This window comes from Megalops cyprinoides, chromosome 14, assembly GCF_013368585.1.
Source record: "Megalops cyprinoides isolate fMegCyp1 chromosome 14, fMegCyp1.pri, whole genome shotgun sequence".
Taxonomy (NCBI): domain Eukaryota; kingdom Metazoa; phylum Chordata; class Actinopteri; order Elopiformes; family Megalopidae; genus Megalops; species Megalops cyprinoides.
This window is the reverse complement of record NC_050596.1, coordinates 33,156,004-33,168,459: the sequence shown is the minus strand read 5'-3', so window position 1 is coordinate 33,168,459 and position 12,456 is coordinate 33,156,004. Positions and strand designations below refer to the sequence as shown.

The following is a 12,456-nucleotide window of genomic DNA, read 5'->3' as shown; positions in this document are numbered from 1 at the left end:
CGGTCGTCCCAGCTCCTCCGCCTGTATCTCGAGTTTCTCGCAGATGTCTGCAGATGACAGGCTAGATATCACAGAGCCTTCGCACAAGGCCTGCGCCGGTCTCCCTGTCTTTGGGGCTCCATCCACCAATCTCCTGCTTTAAAATGAGGCCGATTCACACTGCCGTCTGCGCAGCAAGCGTGCGCATGCTCTGCTGGGAACCGCACGGCAGCTTCCAGCGTACCACTGACCCAATCACCGAGGCCACAAGGAACGGATAATGTTTGCTTATCTCCAGAAGCAACAGCCTTTTCGCTCAGCGTGAGATGAGAGAAGGATAGGCCGAGATAGAGAGAGAGAGAGAAATAGTAAAAGAAGAGAGTGATGGACAGACGGAGATGAGGAACACAGTGTGTACCATGGCTGCAGAGCAGGGCCTCAAAGATCCCCCTCGCAGAGGAGCTTTTAAACGCCCTCTCACCCACTCACTCAGCCTGCCTCTGAGGGCTACAGCTCTGCAGGGACGGCTGAGATCGCCCACTTACTGAGCCACAGAGCGAAAGCGCCGCTCTCGGGTCCGGCGGGGGGGTCGGGGGAGCGTCCCTCCCCTCGTCGCGATGGATGCGTCGCGGGTTCCGCTGCAGCCGCCACCCTCTGCGCCACGTTGCGGGGGAAACCCGCCGCTCTAACAGGCCGTGATTAATGCGTGTGAGGGAAGCAGCGGGGGACGCGGCGAGGCTCAGCGTTCATTAGCGGAGCCGGGGCGCGCTGTGGCGGCCGGCGCTGTCATACAGGATTGGCGCGACACGCTGCCACACGCAGCCTGGCGGGATCCCGCTGCGTCGTCCCCCACGCACCTGCTCCGCTGCGTTACAACGCACGAACACGCAGGACGCCAGAGTCACTCCACTGACCTTTCACTCTGCGACCAGCAAACTGCACAATCGCGCACACACGCTATATATAACCACACGCTCTCCTTTACATTCACAGGCCACTTATTTTCCTCTGAGACGCACACGCAGTGCCCATTAAAGCTAATCACGGTCCCCGGGGTGTAACTGCCCTGGGCTTCCACTGTTTACCGCCACATGTAATTAGTGCTCCATGTATAAAGGCGTCCCGTTATCTTCCACATCCACATGAACCGCCGCACGGCTCAGCTCCTCTCTCCAGCAGGCTGTTCCTGTGGCCTGGAGCCCCAGCACTGAAACTCCATTCAGCAACATGGTGAGAACAGCCTCTTCATTAGGGGGAATCAGTGCAGCCCTCTGTGCCAAAGACCACAGACTCCCTTCATAATGTATGGAGGAACTGGGTCCAAACCTACCAGCTTGGCCTCCCTGATGCAGCAGGACACAATCTCTACTGCTTTTTAAGCCCATCACAGTTTGATTCACACTGAGGAAGGGCTGATCCCGCAGTTCACACTGCCTGACACGCATAAAACCAGACTCATATAACTGAACAATGCTGATGCACTTAGAGGAGGTCCTCCAGGGTCGGGGCGGAGCCCACTGGTGTAATTTGTTACTGCATATTCTTGATATTGTTCTATTGTAATATTACAGCATGATTTTTCTACACATATAGGGAAGCATATTATGTATTATGTACACACATGCACAGCGCTTAGACATGGATACACAAACACACACACACACACACACACACACACACAGCACACACTTACAGACACACAGAGGTGTGGGACAGAAGAGTGCTGTTGGAGTTGGGAGTTTATGATGCAGACGCAGACGTGGTGACTCCCCTCACCGCAGCGTGGATCACAGCCCATACATTCACATGCGTCTCAGGGCCGGCTAAACGAGCCTGTCTGTGCCCTGCGCGGCTCCTCACTACAGCCCTGTATGTAATATTTACTCTGCTCTGAGTACACACAGATATGCTGCACGATTAGAGAGACCTCCCCGGAGGGGATGGTGGTTTAACTCTGGAGTCTGATCCCGTTTACTACATGGGCTTTATGCTCAGCTCACTCTCGCAGTGATTCATTCAAACTACAGTCATCAACAACCCCAGCTCTGGTAAGAGCATCGTAAGGCATAATGCCCTTCTCACACTGTGCAGTGTTTATTGGGCCTGGGTTAATCTTGCGGTGATTAAACAGACAGTGAGGGATTGCTGCCACTGGACCAATGGGATTCAGAGTTAATCTGGAGCAGCTCGGGCTGATTCTGGCACCCGTAGGTCACACAGGGGTGACACTATCCCAACACCATGGCTTATCTCCAACGAAAGCACAGGGAATCAAGTGAGAAGGAAACTCATTAGGGGGAAGCTCATCAAGAGGGAAGGGAGAGGCAGACGCACACAGGGTAAATGCCCAAAACGTGTACACAATGACTCACACACACACTGCTGTGTACAAGTCTGTTTTTTTCACACCTTGATGCATAACAACACTACAATTTATACTGTTCTAAACAGGTTCTCACTTCAACGCATCGCTTCAGTCCTGATTTCAGGAGTGGCCTTTATGCCGTGGACAGAAAGACAATGGCTTCAGAGCCTTCTGCCACTTCACACACACTTGTACACACACACTCAAGCATACACAAAAGCACATTTACACATACATGCACACAGTGATGTACACACAGACATGTACGCACCCAGACGCGCACATGTACAGACACATTCTCTTCTGCTGACACACAGAGTGGCTGTTGGAATACTAAAGGCTATTTTATCCAAGATCTATCCAATGTATCAATATTTTGCAGTGTAATCACAGTTCAGAAAATAAATAAAATAAACATTACTCCAGTTTCAGCCACAGCTGCATTTGCTGGTCAGAGCTGAGATCTTGATTTGGCAGGGGGATGTGGAGAGTCCTCGTGTGGAATTTAACATGATCCAAGCCCTCGAGCACTTTGCTGATGAAGTCCTCTTGTGTTTGCAGTGAAATCTGGCTGGCAATCAGGGATTTCAACACACAGCTCAACCAAGCGACACGCAGAAATATTAGTGAAAATAATCTTTTCATAAAATATGCATAGAACTGTATATATACAGCAAAAAGCCTGTGGAAAGGTCTTTGTTCTAGGCTGACTGTTGCTCATAATGAAATAATCTTGTCGCAAATTAACACCAAAATTAACACAGAAATTGTTATACGTTAAACATATGCAGGGATAAACCCCAGGAGAAGCTCCTGTGCTAACGCATACCAATTCACCATCTAATTACAGATCTGACAATATTAAAATACTGATGTCACATTTTAAAAACTCAACGCAGCTGCTGACTCCAGTTTCGGTACCTCAGGTCACAGAGAACACAACAGCTTTGGCTAGCTCCAGGTAGTAGAAGGGAAGCCACGGCATGAATAGTCAAAAGCACAGAATATCTGTAACATGTCAGCTCTGACACTTTCCCTGGGCTTCATACGACAGAAAGCAAACAAAATGAGCTGCATTGTGTGAAGGAAACATAACACTTGGTCTGAGTGCCTGCTGAGGTCATTTTCCCCTTTTAATGTTTTTATACACTAATCACATTTATTATCATATTAATTATGATCACTGTTATATTAACCACAGTTATTGACATATTAACTGAAGTTATTGATATATCAGCCATTTACTCTTATCTCTACTCATGTACTCTCATGTGGAGGTCTGGAAGTGTATAAGGGAACCAGACAATCCAATATTTTAGCCTTAAACAAACAATATATGAATACGTCCTATTATACTTTGTATGCATGTGAGCAGAAACTAAAAAAGAAGGGTCAGAAGTGTACAGGAGACTGTGGGAAGGTATGCAGCTGTGAGATATCTCGAAGTAGAACCGAGAGGGAGTAGAGAAGGAAACAATTCTACTCATGTGCCGTAAGTTACACAGTAAGGCCTGCTGTTGGGGAGGAAGGTGGGGGTTAGACACTGTCCGGACACTGCCCAGAAGATGGACCTTGCGCGTAAGATAAAAAGAATTGGACTCTGTGAGGGAGGGGGGGGGGGGGGGGGTTTGCAAACATTGGGGCTCTTTGTTTGTTCAGTGCTATAGAAAAGACTGCTTAAGTGTCATTTTTTTCATATCATTTTTGAGATACTCTCCCTGATGCTGCCGAGTGTGCATCTGTGAGACTGTCTCCTGCAGATCTGCAATAAAAGCTTTCAGTCTCTGTCATTATTGTGTAGTGTTGTGTTCCGTCTGCCTAATTTTTGAACCTGCTGTGATTTATTAACTGGCGTTGATTTTATAGGTGAGGTAGAAGAGGGGGGACAAGATGAAATTTTCTCCTGCACACCCACTGATGACAACTTGCATCTTTAGCATGATGTTCCCAGTGGCTCACCACTGGCGTAGACAATACATCTGCATGATTACTTTCTGGGGAGGACAGAGTTAAGCATTCAGCTTAACCAGGTGGGGGGGGGGTTCTCCCTAACTGTGTAAGAGAGAACCCAACCGTGTTATTAACATGTTGTGAACTCAGTGTCATGGTGATGTTCCCATGGCTGGCTGTGCGGTAAAACCTTTCTTCCCTTTCAAACACTGGGCCCGACTCTTGCAAACCACAGAAAGCTTGGTGTCCCCGCTGGGCCGCCGTAGGCCGCGTACCTGCTGAACATCCTGCTGGAAGACGCACAGCTGTAGTCGCTGGTGCAGCCGCACCTTGCGGTGCTGCCAGATGCTCTCCAGCCTCCTCTGGTGGTGCAGCACCTCGTGCACCACGTCCAGGATGCAGTGCACCGCCTTGGAGTAGTTGGCCGTGGCCGTGAGCGACTCGGAGTTCCCGGGACTCAGCGGCCGCTGCAGCACGTCCAGCAGGGCTTTCCCGTCCTGGCTGACCTGGGATCAGTTCCACAGACAGCAGCAGTGAGACATTTCAGCCACCAGAGCATCATGCGTGGCCTCAGATCTGTGGATCCTGGACCAATTCATTATTACAATTTAACAAGCAAAACCTGGGAAACTGGCAGTGGTGTACACTGAGTATGTCCTGTGTTGTTTCATTCAGGATAAGGCCCTGACTGATCATTTAAAAGTCACCCGTGGCTTTTCATGGCGGGGGTGAGTGGAAAAGATAGTAAACTGAGTCAAATACAGTGAACAAGTGTGGAAAAAAATCAGTGAAAACACAAAAATACAGGTTGCAGCAGCTAGCCAATGTGTCTCACATTTTGAACAATCTCTCACAGGCCATCACAGAAAAACAGCCTGTCAATTCAAGCAGTCAAATGCAAGCAGGCACGTGTAATCCAATCATTTTCAAGTTTCCTTTGACTCTTAAGAAAGGTCCTTTATTAATACATTCCTTTCATCATTTTCAGAGCGATGGTCTCTGTTCAAGCGTTTATTCTGGAAATGTATACATACTTGTACACACCTACATCCACATACACACCCACACACCCACACACACACACACACACACACACACATGCAGAATAAACGCATGTGCCATTGAACTGAGGGAGAGGCTCTGCAGCATGTCTCATCTGTTGTGGCAGGAGCAGTATCCTTCTTAACAGTATTCTCCATTTCACCCCTCTTTCCAAATTCCGTGGTGTAATTCAAGCACAATGGTATGGGACAGAGTGTGTCCGTGAGGTCGGTTTGTGGTGGGAGAAGAATGCAACAGAAGTAACAACAACAAAAAAAATGCTTATTCACCGCATGACTCAAAGGTTTCAACAGGAAAATGCAAGTGAGGTGATCTGTAATTGATACATAAACTCGAGCTGTTTGGTCTGTATTTCGGGAGCTTTTCATAGAGCTATATTAAGAACAAAAGAGCAGCTTTCTGGATGAGTCCGGGAGGCAGTGTCCACACAGCTCACACATTCCTGCACCCGGCTCAACATATAATCACGTCTACATGGTAAAGTACGAAATGACACTCTTTTTTTTTTCATCCGTTTTATCTGTATCTGTGCCACTTCCACCACAACACTGCTGAGCTCCCTGTCTGCCGCTCTCGGCTGCTGCCCACAGCACGGCGGATATTTAAAGATGAAGGTGAAACATGAGGACGAAGGACAGACAGCACTCGGAAAGCAGGAACGCCACAGAGAGAGAGAGGTAGAGAGAGGGAGAGAGAGAGAAAGAGAGGGAGGGAGAGAGGGAGAGAGAAAGAGAGGGAGGGAGAGAGGGAGAGAGAGAGAGAAAGAGAGGGAGGGAGAGAGGGAGAGAGAGAGAGGGAGGGAGAGAGAGAGAGGGGCAGAGAGAGGGAGTGAGGGAGAGAGAGAGAGAGAGGGAGGGAGAGAGAGGGAGAGAGCGCAGGAAGCAGAAACCCCTCCATCACAATGACCAGCAGCAAAGTGCAGACACAAACCATTCAAACTCAGGAAGGGAAGGCCAGCTTTTACACTCCTGCGCTCGTGTATTACTGCGCTTACGAGAGACGCGCATTTCTGTAAACGCGCATTTACAGGCACAGAGCCGACTGGATGTGCTGAAGTGAGTGCGCGTTTGTCAGTAAGGCAATGAAAGAGTTCCAAAAATGCTCACGCTCTTCTCCCACATTCTTATTCTGACTCAGAGTTTGCCAAAAAACTGAAATATGTTCTTCTAACGTCGGCCAAAAGCATGTCAGTGCTTCACCGTGCACCTTAAGTTCAGCATTAATAAAGGTGATCATTAAAGATAAAGATGACTAAAGATTATTAAAGATGCTTGGCTCAAATGGGCCAGCAAGGGAACTGTTCTATTTCTCACTGATGGCAGTTCCTTCAAAATACACATTTATATACTCCTGTTTTGCAATGTAATTTAACAGTGAAATGCAATCACAACAGATCCTTATCAAGCAAGGATATCTCCATGAAACAGCCGCTACACGAAGAGCTGAAGAGCGGAAAAGAGGAGACACTCAATCACCTGCTCAAAGAACATGACGTGAACACACAGGCCAACTGGCACAGACACACAAATACCAGTGCTGAACTGGTCAATGCAGTATGCTGTAATGCTCACATGATACACTCTGTAGGAAACAAAGCTCATCGTTACCCCTATATTATTAAAACTGAGTTGAGTGTTAATAGTGTCTAATATACTGTGAAAGGCATGACTCGACAGATCATTACTGCTGTACATGACACACGTTCCTGTATGTTCAGCATGACTGTATGTGGTACACCCACCCTGGCTGGTCAATGGTGGAATAATAATAACAGTTTAAAAACTGACTGGCAGGTACTGCCTTAAATAGAGTAAATGGTACAAGATAAGCTATACTGAACGGTACAACATCCATAGTACTCCCCCAGTGATTGGTCACTGGTGAGGTTGTTAGTCCTCCCTCCTTTATTGGTCATTGGTGTGATTATTCGCCCTCCATCCCCGATTGGTCACTGATGCGGTTATTAGTCCTCCCTCCCTGACTGGTCATTGGTGCGGTTATAGTGCCCATGTAGGCGTGTCTCACCTCGGCGTAGGCCTGGGTCACCTGCTCGTACAGCGTCTGGTGGTGGTGGATGGCCATCTCCAGGTCTTGCATTTCTGAGGGCAGCCCCCCCTCAGTGCACATCTTACACCAGGCCTCCACACCCGACAGGAACTGGAAACAAGCCAGGAGACACGCCCAATGAGAGGACACGTCCAATGAGAGGGGGCCCGGAGCCTGCCGCAGGAGCTGCGGTGTCGACTTGCTTTACGAGCGTCACGCTGGCACGGGGACGAGCGGCTAAGTGCTTTCTGACAGGGCACAGTATTTCCTCTGCCGCTGGGTGGCTTACAGCCCCGCTGAGGACCTACCTGTGCTCTTTAACATGCAGGATCCCTGCTGCTAGCACAACCACCGTCCTCCCACACTGATAAGAAAATGACTCACCGTCCCACAGTCCCTACCTTCTGACACCAGCAGCACAATCCACAATTGCAGACACAGTTACAGACAGCTTTTATGAGGAGACTCTGAGGAGTTTGAAATAAACTGTCAGGCTGCACACTCCCTAGAGATCTGTCTGAAACGTGATAATATAAGCTCCAATCTTAGTGTAAACCTTTTATTTATGTATCTATATGGATTTTTACTGCAAAACTGGGATTTCATTTAGAAACATTCTTTAGACTAAATGAATGCTGGGATTAAGGAATATGAATCTATGTGGAATGACAATTTGAACAACTGAATCCTACAAGAAATGTGACTTTTACATCTAAGTTTGGATCTATATTAAGTCTGGTGTTCTGCTTAGTCTTACAGGGAAGACTGCTCAGAGGCAGAGCTTTCTGCCTGAATACTTACAGGGAGAAAGTTCCACTTTCATTAACTGTATATCAAGCCAGAGTTGAGAATTTGCTTGATATATTCTGGAAAATGTCAGTAAGTATGTGAAAATGAACTGCAGGGAATATCTTCCATTGGAGGTACCAGGCAAATGGCCCTGATTGGATTTCATGTTTAGCACTTCTGATCAAGTACTTTCCTGGGTTCATTGTCTCACAGAAGCATCTGCGACTGCAGTTGCCTCTCAGCACCCTGAATGACAATCTTAATCTAAGATGTTTTACTTTGCGTCTGTTCGGAGAGTACCCTGACAAAACCTCCAACAGCTGCAATGTGTACAATCCAGAGTGGATTTATTTTTTTTCTTGCACATCATAAATCATTTCCCAATCATGACTGCATTGGAATTGGAGATATATTCATGCGTCTGGTTAAAGAAAAGCTTCCTGGGAAGCATATGAACCCAGGGAAATGGATTTGATGCCTGTAGATCTGTCAGAGTGCCGCTGGTTCGCTGGGTTAGCTGCAGGGCCTTAGCGCACTCTCTCTCAGACAGGGCGGGACACAGGGTGAGGCGCATGCACCTGTTCGGCCTTCTGATGGAAGGCGGCGGACATGGCGAGGATGGTGCTGCGCTCGTCCAGCGCCGCGGCGAAGCTCTTCCACTCCTGGTCCAGCTGTACTGAGATCTGTTTGATCTGCTGGGAGGCATAATGCCCCGCCTCTGACAGCCGCGACGCCACCGACATGATCCGGTTGATGTTCACGTAGGCATTCTGCGGGGAGCAAAGAAATGCTTTTATTTCTGTCAGTATCTGTAGGATACAAAAGTATAAATTACAGGACTAATGTTCACTTTTACAGATTATTGGGGGCTCAGTCATACAGTTGGGCTCTGTTCAACTGGCAGAGTGCCACAAAGCATTTTTCAGAGGGACTGATGGGAGATGTAGTTCAAAAGTCATGGAGGAATCTGTTTCGTCTCCAGTGTGCCTATCCTTAGTGCAGGGGCTGACTCTCCGAACACACGTCATGTGCAACCATATCCTTACCAACAGAGGCAGGGGCTTCCAGACTCCAAAACCTCCCATGCTCCCAACCCCACCCCCACCCTTTAAACGCTCCTACAGCCCCCCTCTGGCCTCTGTACCTAGTATGCCCCCTCGTGTCTTCAGCCACACTTCCTGTCTGTGTGTGACACGGTTCCTCCACTGCTAATGCAGACAGCCCGTCGCTCACTGAAGAGGGGGATAACGGTGGTGGTGTATGCAGCCGGGAGTCCACTGTGGAAATGAGGGGTCTGCGTGTCTCGGTCCTGAGAGATTTCCCCCACAGAGGCCCTGTTGCGGGGAGGCCTTCAGACCCTCTCCTCCGGCAGGCTCCACCCCCGTGGCAGGCTGGTGGGGGCAGTGTGCTCACACCTCAGGAATGCGGAGAGAGCCGATAGGCTGCTGAAGGCCTCCCTCACCAGCTCATCAGTAAAGCCACTCTGACAGCTCAACAGCAGGCCCCCCCCAAAAATGATCAAAAGGGAAAGAGGCGCTTCTCTTAAATCACAGCTTACAGGAGACCAACAGGATGAAATGACGGGCCTTCGGCGGAAATGGTGGCTTTCTGAGATATAGTGCTGGGTCTGGTGCTAGGGTGTGCGATCAGTAAAGAGGAATTCAGACCTGAAGTGCAGACCTTCGGCACATGGTATACAACCTGAGTTGAGCCTTTATTACAGTTTAAAATGAGCTATTTGGTAGGCACTGTTGGGTTTTATGATCTCAGTGCTATCCATCCGCCTCAAGTGCTGTCTGGTCACTGCGAGTGTATTTTACAATGAAATAAATTTAGTGCTGTCAGGTCATTAGAAGTATATTGCATAATGAAATAAATTCAGCGCTCTCTGGTCATTGTGAGCATGTTTCATAAATAAATAAATTCATACAGTCAGTGTGGAATGGAATGGCTGACTTGCTGCGATAAATGCCCCTCTGAAAACTGAACGACAACAGCACAGCCTGTTGAATCTACATTCTGTCTCATCTCCTGTGACATCACAGACACATGGCAAAGCACAACAGAGCTCCACAATCCTCCACAATCCCAACATACCATAGAGTTCATGGCGAAGTGATTGTGCTGGGTCTGGAGGTCCACGGCATGCTGATAGCTGACCCCGATCTCTGTGTGGCTCTGCAGGAACAGCTCCTTGTTGTGGCTTATCCATTCAAACATCTATGGTAGGAGGAGTGAAGACAGACACACAAAATCATGTAGTTTCTCCCTGGTGTTAGCAGCCTCTGTCTCACTTCCTTTTAACTGACATATCAGTGGAGTAGAGCACACACAAATCACAGGTATTACAAAAATCAATATATTAAATCATTTACTAGTAATGACATGTCCATAAAAAAAACTTTATCCGGCTATGTTTCTGCTGAAGTATTTAGTTTGCCACCAGAACAAATCAATTATAAGACATGGGCTGTACATGGCAAGGCAGATACATACAGCAGAACGTGCTTCTTGATGCACATTTCATACAGTTGAGTTACTAAGCTAACATTTCAGAGCTTGATAAGACAGATTGTTTTGGGATGGGAACTGAAGACAAATTCAAATTTGTATATATTTATACCTACAGGGAATATGGATTTCCCCACGCCACATTTTAATTCAAGTGCATACTTAGAGCAATTCAATGCATCACACTTAAACAAGCACACTGAAACATTAACATCACTTCAGTTAATCTGCTAACATCTGGAAAAAAACATCTACACAATAATTTTATTTTCATTAAAAAATGTAACATAATGTAAATGTTTCTTTTAGAAAGATCAACAAATCAAAAAGCCGCTAGTGAGCAACCTTGTGTAAGCCACAGAAATACTCCCACACGGTCATTATCTGCACACCACAGACAGGCTCAGTCAGAGATGATTTGGGTATTTCCCCTCTACAGGGATTTATTGATCTCAGGGAAACGTTTTGGCTGCTTTCTGTGAAGCAGTCAATCGTCCTGTGCCTTCATGGCTAAAACTCATTGAGAGAAAAGTGCTCTGCAAGGCTTTCCATTTGTTCTTTTGTGAAACTAGTTTACACACAGCTGTGCTTGTGGGGAGAAAATTGCTTCTGAATTGCATCTTGGTAGATTCAATAACAAGCAGGAACGTATCTCACAATAAGAGCCACAGATGTAGTTAATACCAAGGTGAGAGCAGAGAAAATTAAACACACCCCTGTGTTAACCGCTTCAATGTTGACCATTGGTTCCTTCAGTTGTGCTCCTTGCAGACAGGCTTATGTCACTTCCTGTTTGCTTGTGCAAAAGAGGTTCTACTTGGTCACATCTATATTAAGATTAAAAGGAGCATTTCTATCACAAAAACCAAACCAACCATTGGTATTCAGGACATGTAATATACCTCGTAAGTAAACTGGTTTTCCATTCCAAACCATGCTGTGCAGTCTGAAACTCAACACTGCAGAAAAACGAACAAGACTGCATCATATTGGAGCTGGTGCAAAAACACACACCTGTCAGGTGGACACTCCCTCCCAGGAACACACATCCTCCTGTGTGCCTTCTCTAAGGGGGATAACTGTAATTAGGGAGGTGCCTGCATTTATCTCTCTGAGGTCCTCACTGCACAGCCAGGCTCGGCTGTTCTGTGTGCCGATGATTAGGAGATGTATGAAGCCGGAGAGGGAAGGCTTGTGAGAGCAGACAGGACATAGTGTAACAGTCTGCATCGGCTCTCAGCAGCAGCACAGGGGCTACGCTACGCCCTCATTCATCAGTGCGCTAATGCGCGCAGAGGCTCAGCGGCTGCGCTCCGTTTTCCTGACCGGCTCCTGCATGTTTGGATATTCCAAGGTGCGGAAAGCACTGCTCCTTGTTTTCATCACACATCATTACATAGACACCAAAACACGCAGAAGCAGGTCGTTCTGTTAGAGGGTGATTCTGAAGGGTTCCCACAGACCTGGCCTCTGTTCCTGCTACCATTCCAGTCCTGCTGTACACAGACAACATTTCCAGCACATTTAGCTGTTACAATCAGTTTCATTTATCTTGTGACATGACAATATATTTTCAACTGAAATAATTAAAACAAACAAAATATTTATTGGAGTAGCCCCAGGTGGTGCTTGGTCCCTGTGTTTATAGAGCACAGACATCTCAGATTCACATCTCGCTAATTATTTGTCTGGCTCATTGCTGACATGTATATGTGCATCTCAAAATAAATGTTTGTACGCTGCAGACAAAAATA

At 47.3% G+C, this 12,456-nt stretch overlaps 1 protein-coding gene across 1 annotated transcript in view; it reads right to left on the bottom strand.

Annotated features, from left to right (window-relative positions):
• LOC118788763 (kalirin-like) overlaps positions 1-12,456 on the bottom strand; it is a 160,240-nt gene that overhangs the window by 81,390 nt on the left and 66,394 nt on the right. The window contains exons 6-9 of the mRNA XM_036544814.1: positions 10,289-10,411; positions 8,770-8,961; positions 7,382-7,513; positions 4,570-4,800 (exon numbers count right to left, since the gene is read on the bottom strand). Coding sequence (XP_036400707.1) covers positions 4,570-4,800; positions 7,382-7,513; positions 8,770-8,961; positions 10,289-10,411 — 678 coding nt within the window. The remainder of the gene's footprint in view (positions 1-4,569; positions 4,801-7,381; positions 7,514-8,769; positions 8,962-10,288; positions 10,412-12,456) is intronic.